We start from the raw sequence: 17,356 nt of genomic DNA, 5'->3' as shown, positions 1-17,356 counted from the left end.
TCATCTGCAAACTTGGAGATATTACACTCAATTCCTTCATCTAAATCATTAATGTATATTGTAAATAGCTGGGGTCCCAGCACTGAGCCCTGCGGCACCCCCACTAGTCACTCCCTGCCATTCTGAAAAGGACCCGTTTATCCCGACTCTCTGCTTCCTGTCTGCCAACCAGTTCTCTATCCACGTCAGGACATTACCCCCAATACCATGTGCTTTAATTTTGCACATCATTCTCTTATGGGGGACCTTGTCAAAAGCCTTTTGAAAGTCCAAATACACCACATCCACTGGTTCTCCCTTGTCCACTCTACTAGTTACATCCTCAAAAAATTCCATAAGATTTGTCAAGCATGATTTCCCTTTCATAAATCCATGTTGACTTGGACCGACCTTTTCACTGCTTTCCAAATGCGCTGCTATTTCAACTTTAATAAGGTATTACAAATCATTATTTTAAAATGCATAGCTTAATGTGAATTCCTTACCTGTCACATGGTTTTCAAGGTAATGTGTTTGTGTTTATGAGCTGAAGCACATGAATAATGCAGCTATTCAAGTTAGTTGAAGGTCTAGATGCAAAAAGCACAAATATAGGGCCCAAATTTCCCCAACCCCTTTTTTCGACTCACTCTCCCGAGATACGCCGACTTTGTGCGCTGGAAACGGCGCCGACAAACTTACTCACGATTCTGGCCACTCTGCTTTGTGTCCCAGGTCCTGGCGCAGCACTCCTCGTGGAGTGGGGGGCGGAGCTTCAGCCCTGCACCGAAAACAGTGCCGTGCGCAGTAGAGCGGCCGCGCATGCGCAGTAGCTCCGTCCCATGATTGTGATGATGATGCCTGCAGAACGCGTCCTGCCCCTATCCCAGGCCGAATGGCCTGCCGCACAGGCCGGCCGCTGAGGGCTGCAAGAAACAGGTTGGTGTGACTGAGTTTTGATCGGGGCGAGATGAGACGGGGGAAAGGTTGGTCATCTTTGGCTGCAGTCTAGTGATTTGGACTGAGCATAGCTTGTCGTGTAGCGACGTCACTTGCCATGCTGGGCTGGCTTTGCATTCGTTTGGTTAGGTAGTGGTCTTGTCATGTTAAAGAAGCACATGTACAGTGACAGCCATGTGTCTTAATCGACATCCCATCCTGAGTATCAATAAATAACCAGCAACATGCAGTTAGGTTGTATTATAAATAATTTACGTGTGAAGCTCTTTGAAGATGTCAGTGGGCAAAAAAGGAAAAAAGAAAAATGGGCAAAAAGGGAAAAGAGTTAAAAGTCGGTGGGGCGGCAGCCGCGTTCTCCCTCCCCTATCCCAGACCAAAGGGACTCCCGCACGGCCAGCCGTGCTGAGTTTAGTTGAAGGTAGGATTTACTTCAGCTCTTTATTTGTTAATTTAATTATTTACTTCAGTTCTTTAGTTTTTATGAAATGGTTATTGCTGCTTGTGCTTTGTTTGGTGCTTGGTGGTGCTTGAAATATTGTTCAGGTGCAGGGTTCCTTCTATTTTTTTATTTTTTATTTATTGATTGCTTATTACTTTGGTCTTAGTGCTTTAGATGCAGGGTTCCTTCTATTTTATTTGTTAATTAATTGCTTATTACTGCTTGTGATTTGTTTGGTGCTTGGTGGTGCTTTAAATGTAGTTATTTGCGCCGATTCCTTAACTGTGTAAGTAAGGTCTTTCTGTGCGGACAAAAGTGGACACACATGCAGCCCTAAGTTAGTTTAGTGCAATTTTTTTCTGGCCAAATTGGCATAAATGGTGTAAGTGGCTGGGAACATCCCCTTTTGAAAAAAAAACTGTCCTAACAAAAAACCTATCTAACTCACTTACACTGGCGCAAATTAAATGGCCTTATTTGCAACTAAAAAGATACAACAGAAAATCAAGTTACGCCAAAAAAAATGGTGCAACTCATGGGGAAATTTGGGTCCATAGATTTAACAATTATCTGGTCCAAAGGAAATATAGTTTTTACATAGTTACATTCTTCTTTAAATACATGTGTACAGAATTTACTTAGAATTGATTTTAAATGGAATAGTGAGGTCACAGGTTCAGTTGTTCTCTGTTGGTGACTAGGAATTTAATATACAATCCTATTTTGGTGCTGTTATAATTATCATTCAAAATTAGCAAAACTTTTCTTTTACTCACAGATGCAGTCAGGCTGGCGTTCAACAGTGTAACTGTGAATAATCTACTGATACATACGAGTGTAGGCACTGAACTGCCTAAACCCACTTCAGTTATAGGAGAAACTGCAACTCTGAATGCACATGCAACAAAAACAGTGATATCAGTGGCAGCAGTAAGTGTTGATGGCACTGCAACTACTTCTACTGAGTCAGAGGAAGAAAAAGCAAAAAAGCTTCTCTACTGTTCACTATGCAAAGTAGCTGTAAATTCATTGTCACAGCTGGAAGCACACAATACAGGTTGGTACTATGGTGATAATTAGTTTGGCAGCAAAAACTGCTAAGCTTTCCTGTTAGGTAATTTAATTGTTCCAGCGTGATTCTTGTAAGAATTTAAAGGGGAAATATTAATTATGTGGCACTGACAGTTTACATTGGTGGAAAATATGTTGTTTCCCAGACACAATTGTAAATCAAGGCACAATGCCAGCCTAAGTAAGGGGGGAAAAAAATTCCAATTGCTATCAGTTCTGAAGAATAAGAACAAAGGTGCCTCTCAGCAGACATGCCAGAGAGATTTATCAATGTGGGTAGCTATTTTGAAAATATATGTATTGGTATATTTTAGGCTTTTCTCTAATCGCATAAACCTTCCACGGGGCAATCTTGAAACAATCTTTGCTTTTTTCAAGCTAGTTTTTAATATAGAAATATTTAATTTTCACAAAAGGATTGATGAATCTTACACAACACTCATCCAGAACTCTTTCATTCTAATAATTGTTCAAAAAAAGCTTTACAAAGTTATCTGTTGCTCCCTGTGGCCTATCCTTACGGTTCACACATAGACATGTTCAGAACATCCTGGCATGCTGATGAAAATAGGCTTGTGCTTAGATGGCACTTGGGTATCATTGTACCCAGATCTGGCACTAAGCTTTAGATAGCTAAGTATATGGTTCAATTTATGGGGCCCTCGAAATTGCAATGTGTGTATTTGAAGCACGCATCCCATTCTCTCCTCACCTCCATGCATTCATGGTCTTTTCCCCTTCCAACCTCTATACTCCTCTTTCCTCTCCCCCTTCCACTCAGCTCGCCCTCTCTGCTTTGCTGCTTCATCCTCTGGCTTACTCAGCTGCCATTGACAATTGCAAATGCCAGCATTCAGCATTAACATTGTGGTATTATTATACTTATTAGAACCTTTTCAATCCTATTATAGAAGCTGGGATAGTCCTACCTTCTAATAGAATTTCTTGCTTTACCTTGCTGGAGAATGAAAGGCAGAAGTGCTGATTCTGAGCAATGACATTGAACAACAGCAACTAGATAAACAACAATGATAAATTCTCATAAAATACAGAAATATTCGTAGCCCTAAAAATACAACAGCACAACTGTATGTTAACATGGGAACCATCAATCTTTGGACGCATGTGTGCCCAGTATTTCTCATATACCATGCCTGATTCTTTCCTTCTACCCGTCTCTCCCCCAACATAAAATTAGTATACATTAACAGATAATTTATAAATTATAGCAAATGATGGAGATATTGAATGTTTTATATTATAAACAGGCTCCAAGCACAAAACAATGGTTGAAGCTCGGATTGGAGCCGGTCCTATTAAATCTTATCCCAGACCAGGATCAAAAGCTAAACTTCCAAATGGTACAAAGGGTTCAGGATTGCAAAACAAGACTTTTCATTGTGAAATCTGTGATGTTCATGTCAACTCTGAAATTCAACTCAAACAGGTAAATAGTTAAATGAAATCCAAAAATGGAAAGCTACTGACTTTTTTTCCATTATACAGATCCCTGCCCTATAATGAAATCTTGATATTTTATCTTTTGTAGCACATTTCCAGCAGGAGACACAAGGACAGAGTAGCGGGAAAACCATTGAAACCTAAATATAGTCCCTATAACAAACTGCAACGCAACTCAACTCTCTTGGCAGTAAGTCTATAACAGTTTCATTTGAACGTTGATTCAGTGCCGAAAACTACTAGGTATTCAACTTTTATTAGTGACCAGGGTATAATGGTAATTAAACTATAATCAGTGAACCTGTAAACCTCTACATTTAAGGTACTTTTATTTTGCATTTAACATTGCACCCTGTTTTACATAGAAACATAGAAAATAGGTGCAGGAGTTTTTGTGAGAGCAAACCTTGTACACCTCTCCCTCGAAATGGGAACCAGGTCTGCATCAGAAAACAAGCATATGGAACCAGCTCCCTATATTTACATTACAGAAAGCATCAACCTTATCCTGATTGAAGAATTGGAGACCCACATTTTCCTGCGTTACTATCCTGTTGGTTCCCAGAAGCTGGACTTGTTTATACTATGGAGTGAAGCCATCTGCACCTGTGCAGTTGGTTACACTGCTAATGGGGCAGAAATTCCGGCCTCCCGGGTCGATACAGAGTGTGTACGGACCCGGGAAGGCATCTGAAAAGCTGAGTTTCAGCACACAATGCGAATGCGCTGAAAACCAGCTTTTCCGATCTGCCGTATCTTGGCAGCCAGGACATTTGCATGGGCAAGATTGCAGTATTTACCCGTATCTTGCCCAGCAAATGTCCTGAAAACTCTTGCGCCTGATAAAAGCAGGCGCATAGCCTACTTTTATAGGCCGAAGAGTTTAAAATACACAAAAATATTTTAAAATAAAATTATAAAAACACATTTTATTGTTAAAAACTCTCCCCACTACACTGTGGTAAGTTTATTGTAAACCATAATTTAAAAAACTTTAAAAAATATCAGAAAAGTATATATTTTTTATAATACATAAATAACTAAGTTAAATTAATAAAAATATGTCGTGTATTTTTTCTATTTTCTATTAGTGTTTGGTGGGGGGGGGGGTTTCTCATTCATAATGGGAACTCCAACTTACGGAGCTCCCATTATTATGAATAAGAACATACTTTACCTTAATTGGCTGCCCAGAGCCATGTGACTACAGTTCCAGCCCTGCGCACGTCCTGACGTGCACGCGCTCCAACACGCAGTCAGTGGAGGCCTCAGGACTGGGAACTCACGTGGGCGCTACAGCTTCAGGTAAGTGCACATCTTTTTAAAGTTTTTCCCTCGATCGCCCACAGGAAGCAGCCAACCGGGATTTCTGGGCCAGTGTAAAAGTTCTTAACAACATCAACTTGTACATATGCAGTTGGTTACACTGCTGTAGCTGGTTGCACTGCTGTAGTGGAAAAGTTCTCTACAGATGCAAAGTTGTTGTGCTGACAGCACGCAACATGAGTAAATTGCCATTGTACATTCAGCTTTTGCGTGGTTCAAGAACCAAAACCAAGTCCACAAGTTTTCAGTCAAATTATTAAAAATGTATCTTGACAAATCAACTAGTTTCTACAAAATATCACCAGTGCTATTTTAGAGGCTAGCGTGACGGATGGGGGAGGGGGGTGTGGGTGTGGGGGGTAGTGGGGGGGGGAGGTTGGGGTGGGGTGGGGGAGGAAATAACTTTCTGAGACACTACACTGTTAATAGAAAAGAACTACATATGATTGGTATAAGTGTTGAATGGTAATGATTCTATATATATTAACTTGGTCAGAGAAATAGTGACTCACCCTCATAGTATATATCTAATGTAAGAAGCAGGTTACAATTGTATTGAATTGTATCATTAGTCACTTTGACACGTCAATAAGGCATTTCTTTTGTCTTTCTTATTACCAGGCAAAGATAGCATTTCAAAAGGATTTAATAAAACCGTTGCCACCTGGTTTTCTATCAAATCCTTTTGCAGCTGCAGCTATGACCTCTTCACTTTCTCTCCATCCACGTCCTGCTACCTCGCTGTTCCAGACCACTGCATTAACACCTGCCCTTTTGAGGCCAGCACCTGGACCCATCCGTGCATCACCAGGCTCAATTCTCTTTGCGCCTTATTGACTCTTTCCTATCATGGGACAACACAAGGCCTGTTGAGACAGGAAAACCAACAACTTTATTTTTATTCCTTGTATTTGTCCACACTGTGAAGTGTACGGACTGAAACCTGGTCAAAGGATCTTTCATGGACAGTTGTGATCTCAGTGCTGGAATTACGAGATTTTTAATTAATTTACCAACACCAGGTTATGATTTACAATGGAACTTTTATGGGATTTTTGCCCTTAAAATCTATAATTGTTTTTATTTGGCTTGAGTCTGTCCACAGATGGAATCCATCTACAGACCAAGAGCAAATAATTGTTTCCTGTTGCTGCAGACTTGAAATCAAGAGTCTTCCTAATAAGTAGAGGTGTACAAAAATATTATTGATGTAAATTAACATCTCCTGGTACATAATGTAATGCATTATGTGGTAAATTGTGAATAACATATGAACAATGGATTCTGTAGTTTAAAACAATGTTGTGCTGTCAGGGATTGTGAAATGCTGTTACAGACCTGAATACAATACTGTTGTAACTTGTGTAGTGATAGAATTGTTTCAGGTCTAATTTAAAACTCTTAACGATAATTTATGTTTAGTTGCAGTGTAGGTGCTTGCAGACATTTACAGAACATTCTGTGAACTTCATTTTTGCTTTTCTTTCACTTATTGTTTTGTCAGGGTTTAACACTCCAATCGTTCATAACGTGCAGATAGTACTGGCTCATGAAATAAAATTCAGATTATTATGTTTTCATTTTTGCTCTGTGCTAAATTTGTTTTAAGTTGTTTGCTAGTATTTTATGCCAGTTTTGCTGCTAAATAATGTGAAAGATGCTTTTGAAGTATCAGCTCAGTGTGTTGCACAATTTATGATGATTAAATAAATATTTAGGTCTCTTTATTTTACACACTCTTTCAAAATCCCTTCTGCATCGCAGACTTCTTCCATTGTCATGTTTAGCTGTAATGCTGCTGCATTAATTTGTAGCACTTCAATGCAATAATGTACAGAAAATAAATAATTTTAGAGAAAAAATAATTTTAGGCTTTACTGAATGTGTTGCAGTACCATTTGCCTTGAAAATAAAGGCTAACGAGATATGCAGTGAATAAAAGAAAATAGGTTGCTGTTTGTATTTTTCAGTACTCGAAAGACATTACAACAATTATGAGGAGTATCAATCAACTCTCTCAGTAACTTCCATCAAGTACTCCTTGTAAAATGTCCAGTGCTTAATACATGTAAAAATAAAACTGTCTGTGTACCATTTCAGAAACAATTGATGTTTTTTTCAAAAACTGTAAATCTATTTGGTGTAAATTTGTTCAACAATATTTCTCCTAATTTTACTAATACTGCCCATCCCAAATGCTTCCACTCTTTGTTTCGAAAGCAAATATTTAGAAAGAACTAAACAACTACAGGTTGAATCCCCCTTATCCAGCACCCTCGGGACCTGGCCTGTGCCGGATAAGGGATTTTGCCGGACAAGGGGAGGTCACGTGTTCTACTGTCTTTTACAACTGTCAGCCCCCAGCCAGCCAGCCCTGATACAGATATCCCCGACCCCGCGATCCACCACCCTCCCCACACCCCCCCCCAACAATCTCCAAGACTCATTCAAAGTAATGAAGAGGTCTTTTCTTTTTGTTTGGCAGAGCGCCGAGGGCAACGGGGAGGGGAGGAGCGGCCAGCCCAGGTCGCAGCTGCCGGCCTGACCCTAGAGGGAGCGCTGAGGGCAACGGGGAGGGGAGGAGCAGCCAGCCCAGGTCGCAGCTGCCGGCCTGACCCTAGAGGGAGCGCCAACGGCAGCGGAGTGAGGAGGAGCGGCCAGCCCAGGTCGCGGCCCGACCTCGGAGGGAGCCCCCAAGGCAGCGGGGAGGGGTGGAGCGGCCAGCCCAGGTTGCGTTGCGCCAACCCAACCCCGGCGCGGGAGGCAGGTCGATGGGACTCAGTGGGATCGCGTTAAGAGCAAGCCCGCCCAGCGTAAGCGGAGCTACGGCGGCTCTGTGGTTGCAGGAGTTTCCAGCATCGAGGAGAAAGCTAGTCGCCAAGCTCGGCAAAGCAAAAAACTAGCCGGGGGGTTTAAACATATATTTTTTTCAAATAACTTTTATCAAACTTTTATTTATATTGTTGGTATACGAGGGAGGGCTTTAATTTCTTGAGGCATTGGGACCACTTCTGGGGGAGATGGGACCTGTACAAACCGGACGGTTTGCACCTCAACAGTGCCGGGACCAATATCCTCACGGGGAGTTTTGTTAGTGTTGTTGAGGAGAATTTAAACTAGCTTGGCAGGGGGATGGGAACCTGAGAACAAATTCAATAGGGAAGGAAGTAAAGCAGAAATTGGATAGCAAGAATTTAGAAAGCGAATCTGTAAGGCAGAGGAAACAAGGCTTAGTAAGTAGTAATCAAGGAGATCTTCCTGTGGTAAATGGTATATACTTTAATGCAAGGAGTATAGCAAATGGCGGATGAGCTAAGAGCACAGGTCAATACTTGGGAGTATGACATTGTAGCCATTACAGAAACATGGCTGAAAGAGGGGCAGGTTTGGCAGAACAATATTCCTGGTTACAGGATTTTTAGACAAAAAGGGTGGGGGGGGGGGTGCGTTGCGGTACTGATTAAAGAAACTGTTACAGTGGTGAGGAGGGATAATATGTTAGAGGGATCATCAAATGAGGCCATATGGGTCGAATTGAAAAATAAAAAAGGGGTAATGTATTATAGACCCCCAAACAGTTGGAGGGAGATAGAGGAGCAAAATTAGGCAAATTGCTGTGAAGTCCAAAATAGTAGTTATTGTAGGGGATTTTAACTATCCAAATATTGCCTGGGACAAATATAGTGTGAAGGGTATACAGGGTGCGGAATTCTTGAAATGCATTCAAGAGAACTACTTTAGTCAGTATGTAGCAAGCCCAACACGAGAGGTGGCAGTTTTGGGGCAGGTTGAAGGCGTATTAGTGGGAGAGGAATTGGGTGCCAGTGACCATAATTCAGTCAGATTCAAGTTGGTTATGGATAAGGACAAGGATAGGTCTGGAATAAAAGTCCCAAATTGGGGAAAAGCTACTTTTGCTAAATTAAGGAGTGATTTGGCCACAGTGGACTGGAAACAGCTCCTTGTGGGTAAATCAGTGTCGGAACAGTGGGAGGCATTCAAGGAGGCGATCCGGAAGGCTCAGGCCAAACATGTGCCCTTAAAGAAAAAGGTTAGGAAATAATAATTCTGGAGCCCCTTGGATGTCTAGGGACTTACAGGGGAGGATAAAGAAAAAAGGGAAGCTTATGTCATATACCAATGGCTAAATACTATAGAATCTTTGGAGGAATATAGAAAGTTAAGGCAAAATTAAAAAGGATATTAGGAATGCTAAGAGAAAGCACAAAAAATTCTTGGCTAGTAAAATTAAGGAAAACCCAAAGATGTTCCATAAATATATTAAGAGTAAGAGGGTAACTAAAGAAAGGATAGGGCCTATTAGAGATCATGAGGGTAATCTTTGTGTGCAGGCGGAAGATGTTGATAAGGTTCTTAATGAATACATTGCATCTATTTTCACAAAGGAAAGGGGCAATGCAGATACTGCTATTGAGGAGAAGTTTGATATTCTGGATGAAATAAATACACTGAGAGATGAAGTATTAAGGGCTTTAGCAGCTTTGAAAGTAGATAAGTCCCCAGGCTCGGATGAAATGCATCCCAGGCTGTTGAGCGAAGTAAAAGAGGAAATAGCAGAAGCCTTGACCATCATTTTCCAGTCCTCTTTGGATTTGGGCATAGAAACATAGAAGATAGGTGCAGGAGTAGGCCATTTGGCCCTTCAAGCCTTCACTACCATTCAATATGATCATGGCTGATCATGCAACTTCAATACCCCATTCCTGCTTTCTCTCCATACCCCTTGATCTCTTTAGCCGTAAGGGCCACATCTAACTCCCTTTTGAATATATCTGATGAACTGGCCTCAACAACTTTCTGTGGTAGAGAATTCCACAGGTTCACAATTCTCTGAGTGAAGAAGTTTCTCCTCATCTCACTCCTAAATGGCTTACCCCTTATCCTTCGAGTGTGACCCCTGGTTCTGGACTTCCCCAACATCGGGAACATTCTTCCTGCATCTAACCTGTCCAATCCCGTCAGAATTTTATATATTTCTATGAGATCCCCTCTCATTCTTCTAAATTCCAGTGAATATAAGCCTAGTCGATCCCGTCTTTCATCGTATGTCAGTCCTGCCATCCCAGGAATCAGTCTGGTGAACCTTCGCTGCACTCCCTCAATTGCAAGAATATCCTTCCTCAAATTAGGAGACCAAAGCTGCATACAATACTCAAGGTGTGGTCTCACCAAGGCCCTGTACAACTGCAGTAAGACCTCCCTGCTCCTATACTCAAATACCCTCGCTATGAAGGCCAGCATGCCATTTGCTTTCTTTACTGCCTGCTGTACCTGCATGCCTACCTTCAATGACAAATGTACCATGATACCCAGGTCTCGTTGCACCTCCCCTTTTACTAATCTGTCAACATTCAGATAATAATCTACCTCCCATGGTGCCGGAGATTGGAGGATGCTAATATAGTAACTTTGTTTAAGAAGGGAGAAAGGGATAGGCCGAGTAATTACAGGCCTGTCAGCCTAACCTCAGTGGTGGGAAAATTATTGGAAAAAATCCTGAAAGAAAAGATAAATCTACATTTGGAAAGGCAAGGATTAATTAGGGACAATCAGCACGGATTTGTTTAGTGTTTGACTAACCTGATTGAATTTTTTGAGGAGGTAACCAAGAGGGTCGATGAGACTAGTGCATACGATGTAGTGTATCAGAACTTTAGCCAAGCTTTTGATAAGGTCCCACATGGTAGACTGCTCATGAAGATTAAAGCACATGGGATCCAGGGCAAAGTGTCAAGTTGCATCCAAAATTGGCTGAGAGGTAGGAAGCAAAGGGTGATGTTTGACGGATGTTTTTGTGACTGGAAGGATGTTTCCACTAGGGTTCCCCAGGGCTCAGTACTGGGTCCCTTGCTTTTTGTGGTATATGTCAGTGATTTAGATTTGAACAGAGGGAGGCGAAGTTTGCAGGCGACTCTAAAATTGGCTGTGTGGTTGATAATGAAGAGGAAAGTCATGGGCTGCAGGAGGATATCAATCTACTGGTCAGGTGGGCAGAGCAGTAGCAAATGGAATTTAATTCAGAGAAATGTGACGTAATGCACTTTGAGGGGGCTAATAAGGAAAGGGTATACACATTAAGTTGCAGGCCACTTAATAGTGTAGATGAACAAAGGGACCTTGGAATGCTTGTCCATAGATCCCTGAAAGTAGCAGGCCAGGTGGATAAGGTGATTAAGAAGGCATACAGAATGCTTGCCTTTATTGGCCGAGGCATAGAATATAAGAGCAGGAAGGTTGTGCTTAAATTGTATAATACTTTAGTTAAGCCACAGCTGGAGTACTGCGTGCAGTTCTGGTCGCCGTATTATTGGAAGGACATGATTGCACTCGAGAGGGTGCAGAGGAGATTTACTAGGATGCTGCCCGGAATGAAGAATCTTAGTTATGAGGATAGATTGGATAGGCTGGGTTTGTTCTCATTGGAACAAAGGAGGTTGAGAGGAGACCTCATTGAGGTGTACAAAATATTGAGGGGCCTGGACATAGTGGATAGTAAGGGTCTATTTCCATTGGTGGAGGGGGCTATTATGAGGGGACATAGTTTTAAGGTGGTTGGTGGAAAGTTTAGAGGGGATTTGGGAGGGGGGTGCTTCTTTATGCAGAGAGTTGTGGGAATCTGGAACTCACAGCCTGGAAGACTGGTGGATGCAGAAACCCTCACCACTTTTAACACTTTTAAGAGATGGTTGGATGGGCACTTAAAGTGCAGTAACCTGCAGGGTTACGGACCTAGAGCTGATAATTGGGATTAGACTGCATAACCTCTTGTTGGCTGGCGCAGATATGATGGTAAATACTGCAGGGTGATCTCCTGGACTAGTTTCGATCGCCTGGATGGGTCGGAGAGGAATTTTCCCAGATTTCTTACCCTAAATTGGCCTGGGTTTTTATCTGATTTTGCCTCTCTCAGGAGATCACATGGCTCCGGTTGGGGTGGAGTGTAGAATGTTTCAGTATAAGAGGTGTCACAGTTGTGTGGGGCGGACTGGGTGCTCTTTACCTTTCCGCCATTGTTCATAGGTTTATATGTAACCTTTAGGGCTGCTGACTGAGAACTGTGCGACTCTTTGTCGGCCGGTGTGGACATGATGGACCAAAATGGCCTCCTTCTGTGCTGTAAATTTCTATGTTTCGATGTTAATTCAAAATATAATGATTAGTAGTACAAGTTGAACCTCTCTTCCCACTGCCCCCCTCCCCCGACTTGAATACCCACCCTCAAGGCTACTTAGGCAACCAGTGCCTTCAGAACCGGACCTGAGGAATAAGTCTCTGTCTTCAGGAGAGCAGAGAATATTGGTGAGTACGAAAATAATTATCTGCGCATGCGCCACCCGGCGACGGGGAATGGTGCCGGAAGAGGAGTGGTGCCGGATAAAAGAGTCCCAGATAAGAGAAGTTCAGCCTGTACAACCTATGAAAGTTAAACAACTGACAGTTTAAATTTATCTGACTAACTTTCCTTCTAGTTTTTGCATCTTGGTCCCTCTGTACTAAAGGTTGAATTGTAGTTATAGTCATGGGGCTGGATTTTCGGCTTTGATCTTTTTGGGGCGGTAATGGTGGCGGAGCAGTAAAGTTTCCACCTGGGGACAGTTTGCGCCTCAATAAGTAACATTGAGCAGCTGGGCAGCGGGTGCAGCACTAAGGGAGGCGTTGTACACCACACTTCGGTGTTAGCATGGGAAAATCCCGAGCTAAAGAGCCGGCTAGGTGGAGGAAAAAAAGCCACAAAAACATTACTAAAATATTGCCCATGCCACTGCTACACAAATTACTAAAAAAAATTAAAAGAAGAAGCACTCACACTTACCTTAGGAGTGCATTACTTACCTCTGCGTCGTCAGTATCATTGGACACCTGATTTCCCAGGCATTCACTCCAGGAGGAGCTTTGGGGTGTACGTGTCAGGCAAGAGTCAAAACCCACTCCGCTGTTGTAACCCGGGGTGTTGCACACAGCTCTCCCGGGCAGTGCTGCTCCGTGCCACCGCAAAGCCGGACCCGAGGATCGCTGCGGGGCGCTGGAGGCTGACTGCCCAATCAGAACACCTCGCCGCTGCCATTACCGCCGCTCTGGGGTGAAGAACGGAGAGGAGCCAAAATTCTGCCTCAAGTGCAGTTCATCAGTCTGAGGATCTAGGGTTACACTGCATTATTCCATAGCCCCACACCTCCAGGTGCAGATGACATTAATAGTTGGCAAAGACTCATCTAGTCAATAGCAGTAAGTTTCTCCCTTTCAGTAATTGAGAGAAGAATGCTGCACTGACAGGGTAACAGCATTTAAATTAAATATGTACTGGCTCGACAATAGCAACAGGCTCATTTGACAAGACAGCAACAGGGTCGGTTGTACCAACTGTTCTGCTGGTGGGATTGTGTAAGACAAGAATGGAAATTAACTGAGTTAATTAAAAGGATTTGTCAAGATGTGTTTCTAGAAGGCAGACTGGTTTAACAGTTACATAAGTTCTCCAATCTTCATTGCGTCATTGAATATATTTAAGATGGAGATAGACAGATTTTTGAACGACATGGGTGTCAAAGGTTATGGGGAGTGGGCAGGAAAGTGGAGTTGAGGCCAAGACCAGATCAGCCATGATCTTAATAAATGGAGGAGCAGGCTCGAGGGGCAAATGGTCTACTCCTGCTCCTCTTTCTTATGTTCTCTTCCTCCCTGTCCTCCATTTGAAAAAATGAAAAGGCCACAACTAAAGAAAGAAAAGAACAACTTGCATTTATATAGCGCTTTTCACAACCACCAGACATCCCAAAATGCTTTACAGCCAATCATGTATTTTTGAATTGTAGTCACTGTTATAATGTAGGAAACACAGCAACCAATTTTTGCACAGAAAATACCCACAAACAGCAATGTAATAATGACCAGATAATTTGTTTATTTTAACATCTTCAAACTTCAGGATTATTCAGAATTCTGAACAGGTAGATAGTATAGCTCATGTTTCTCAACCAGTTTGTCTCAAACTCCATCTTTTCATCCCACTAGGATACCCTAAAGATCAGAATAATCTTCTCCTTACATATTTTGTCAAATCATAAACTACACCCTCAACCAGCTCCAGAAAAAGTTGAACCTTTAATATTAGGCAGGTGGGAGACATTATAGAGTGAAAAACAGTTACCAGCTGAGGTTATTAGAAACCAACATAAAAGACCCAAATTTCCCCAAGAGTTGCCGCGTTTTTTTTTGGATTAACTAGCTTTTTTTGGAGTAACTTAAAAATCGCAAATTTCCCCATTTAACTTGTTCCAATGTAAGTCAGTTAGTTAGGTTTTTTTTTTAGTTTGGTTCTCTCCAAAAGGGGACGTGACAAGCCACTTATGCCTCTTCTGGGCATAGAAGCAAATTTGGTCAGCTGAAAGTTACTCCAAACTAACTTAGGCCAGTGTATGGGGCCACTTTTGTGGGCACAGAAAAATCTTATCTACATTTAAGAAATCAGCGCGAGTACCAGAGAGAGGAGAGTGGGGGGGCGGGGGAGATAAGTTAGAGGATTCCAAAGCTCTAAAGACCTTCACAACATCAGCACAACATTACATCTTCAGCACAACAGCTGCACAATATTACCACAAATAAATGAAAGATAAATCAGCTACTGAAAATGGAGCAGTCCTACCTAACCGACTTCAGAATGCACCGGCTAGCCCTCTCGCCAGGGCTAGGGGCGGCAGACATGCATGACTGTAGGGGTGAGGGATTTTTACTTTTTACAGTTGACCCTAAATGTTGTGTGGTCCTAATGGAGGATAATTCAGTTTTGATGCAAAATATCTTTTATTGTAAATTTTACAGTGCACTTCAACAATACCAACAACAACAACAGCCACAACAGGAAAGGCTGCATTCATCCCTCACCCACATCTCGGGGAAAGTGCACTTCCTCATAGGGCCGGTGATGGTGGTGGGGGGGTTGGGGGCCCGGCTTGGGTCTGACTGGTGGCTGGTGCGTGGATTGAAGTGGGAGTGACATTTGAGTCTCCGGCCTTTGTGTCCTTATTGCAGAAGCCAGCTCCCTCATGGCATCTGCCATCATCTGCACACCCTCTGAAATTCCCACCCTGACTTCCCGTCTTAGTGCAGAGATTTCACCCGATAGCTTGGCGACCTCATCACGCACCCCACTGACAGCCGCCATGAGTGATCTTGTGAGGGCATTGGTCTCCTCACCCAATGAAAAAACCTGATTAACTTCTGCTGAGGGCTGCCTCTCAGGAGAGACTGGTCGGCTTCTCCTTCCCCTCGCCGTGGGTCTACCTAGTGGCATCCCTCCAGTGCGAGGTGCAGGCTGGGACGGTGGGGGACTGGGTGTCCCAAGATGCATTTCCCGACCGCCACTGGCACCCACGATCTCGGAAGGTGTGAACCACGGAAGGTTGCCGAGGAGCTAATGGAGGGTTCTGGCAGTGTGATGCCCTGTGATATGTCCTGATCGATATCGCGGTCAGCATTCTCCTGAGCACACATTTCCATGGACCCCTCCTCCCCCCACCCGCCTTGGTCTGGAGCGCATGCATCTGGATCCTCAGGAGTGTCGTCTTCTGCAAAAGACAACACAACAGTCAAATGTTTAGCAGCACAGGAGGGGGCAGGATGGGTGGCATGAGTAGTCTCACAAGTAGCAGGCCAGTCAGCAGGTTGATTTGAAGGGCCATTATGTATTTTAATGACTCACCCTCATCCTCGTGTGAGGGTCCAGCTTGTGCAGAGCTTAATCTTTTTCTGTCGGTGCGACTCAGCAAGGCAGCGACCCTCTGTTCCAGGGGTGTCAGTTGGTGCAGATTTTGCGGCCCTCCTCCTGTTCTAGTTCTCTCCCTCTTGTTGTGGGCCAATTTCTTCTGCAAAGATGAAAATATTAATTGTCAGACATGGTGTGCTTCTGATGGGTGGGACACATACAGGTGTTCACATTTTCCACTGCAATTCAATTTAAAGATGAAGATATTACTTAAACTCACTACTTGACCAACGTCCTGCCATTTCTTCTTGCAATGGCTTCCAGATCTTGCAGTATTGACCCCAGCGGAGAATTCTTCGGCAACGAGGTTCCATCTTTTTCTCATTTCCTTGGGGGAGATCTTTGACGGACCACTCTTGCTGATATCCAGCTCCAGCCATTTCTCCTCAGTAACAGTCACTAATTTCTCCACTTCCTCATGGAGGAAATTCTTGGTTCGTCTTGCACACTCTTGCGCCATTCGTCTATTGGACTCAAACGCAGGTAATGTTCAAAGATCATACTTACACCTCTCTTACACCTATCCAACACTCCTTTCCACTCCCTTAGCCACACAAAAATCAATATTCAGACCTCATCTTTATATATGCTCCATAACTACTTATTCTGAGGACGCTCTCCCTTTAATTGACCGATTGCCAAGCTACATTGCGCATGTGCGCAAACTGAACCGTCCATTGCACATGCGCGCGCACACAAACGGTCATGCGTGCCCCTGCCGGCACTACATGACATGCTGGGCCCAAGTCCCGCCCCCCTGCCGGCTGCACTGAGCAAGTGCGGCCGAAGCTCCGCCCCCCCCCCAGACTCTTCTGCGCGACGCCGATGGATCCAGACGACGAGGGAGGGGCCAAATTCAGAGATAGATTTTTGCCGCTTTTTTTCCTCCAGGAAGTTGGCGCACCACATTGAAATATGCTGCTCTAAGCGGCTGGGGAAATTTGGGGCCTTACTATCTGTTCAGGATTCACAACCTTACCTACACAAGTCTCGCATTTCCTTTACTCTCTTCATTGCCAAACTCCACTGGTACCCCATATCCCAGTAAATTGACTTTTAGATTCATGTCCTTGCTTTCAAGTCCTTCAATGGCCTTGCTGCACCATACCTTGGCAATTTCCTCCATTCCTACATTCCTCCATGCACTCTTCACCCCTCTGACATCACTTTACTAATTGTTCCCTGTTCTGTCCACTCAACCATCAATGGGTGACCTTCAGACTCCTGCCCTCTGAAACTCCTTCCACAAATCTCTCTAACATGCTGCCTTGCAGCCTGCTCGCAAAAGACATCTTGGCCTGGAGTTTCTGCTCAATTGCGCTGCTTTTTTCCACGCA

At 43.4% G+C, this 17,356-nt stretch overlaps 1 protein-coding gene across 4 annotated transcripts in view; it reads left to right on the top strand.

Moving 5' to 3' along the window:
• znf385b (zinc finger protein 385B) overlaps positions 1-6,777 on the top strand; it is a 751,134-nt gene extending 744,357 nt beyond the window's left edge. For all 4 annotated transcript variants that reach the window (XM_070874802.1, XM_070874804.1, XM_070874803.1 and 1 more), the window contains 4 exons: positions 2,157-2,435; positions 3,718-3,896; positions 3,999-4,100; positions 5,858-6,777. In XM_070874802.1, coding sequence (XP_070730903.1) covers positions 2,157-2,435; positions 3,718-3,896; positions 3,999-4,100; positions 5,858-6,073 — 776 coding nt within the window. In that variant the 3' untranslated portion in view covers positions 6,074-6,777. The remainder of the gene's footprint in view (positions 1-2,156; positions 2,436-3,717; positions 3,897-3,998; positions 4,101-5,857) is intronic.
• The last annotated feature ends 10,579 nt before the right edge of the window (positions 6,778-17,356 follow it).

Source organism: Pristiophorus japonicus, chromosome 3 (genome assembly GCF_044704955.1).
Source record: "Pristiophorus japonicus isolate sPriJap1 chromosome 3, sPriJap1.hap1, whole genome shotgun sequence".
In the NCBI taxonomy this organism is placed as follows: Eukaryota; Metazoa; Chordata; class Chondrichthyes; family Pristiophoridae; genus Pristiophorus; species Pristiophorus japonicus.
Note: the sequence above shows the minus strand (reverse complement) of the source record. Positions and strands in the feature narration are given on the sequence as shown.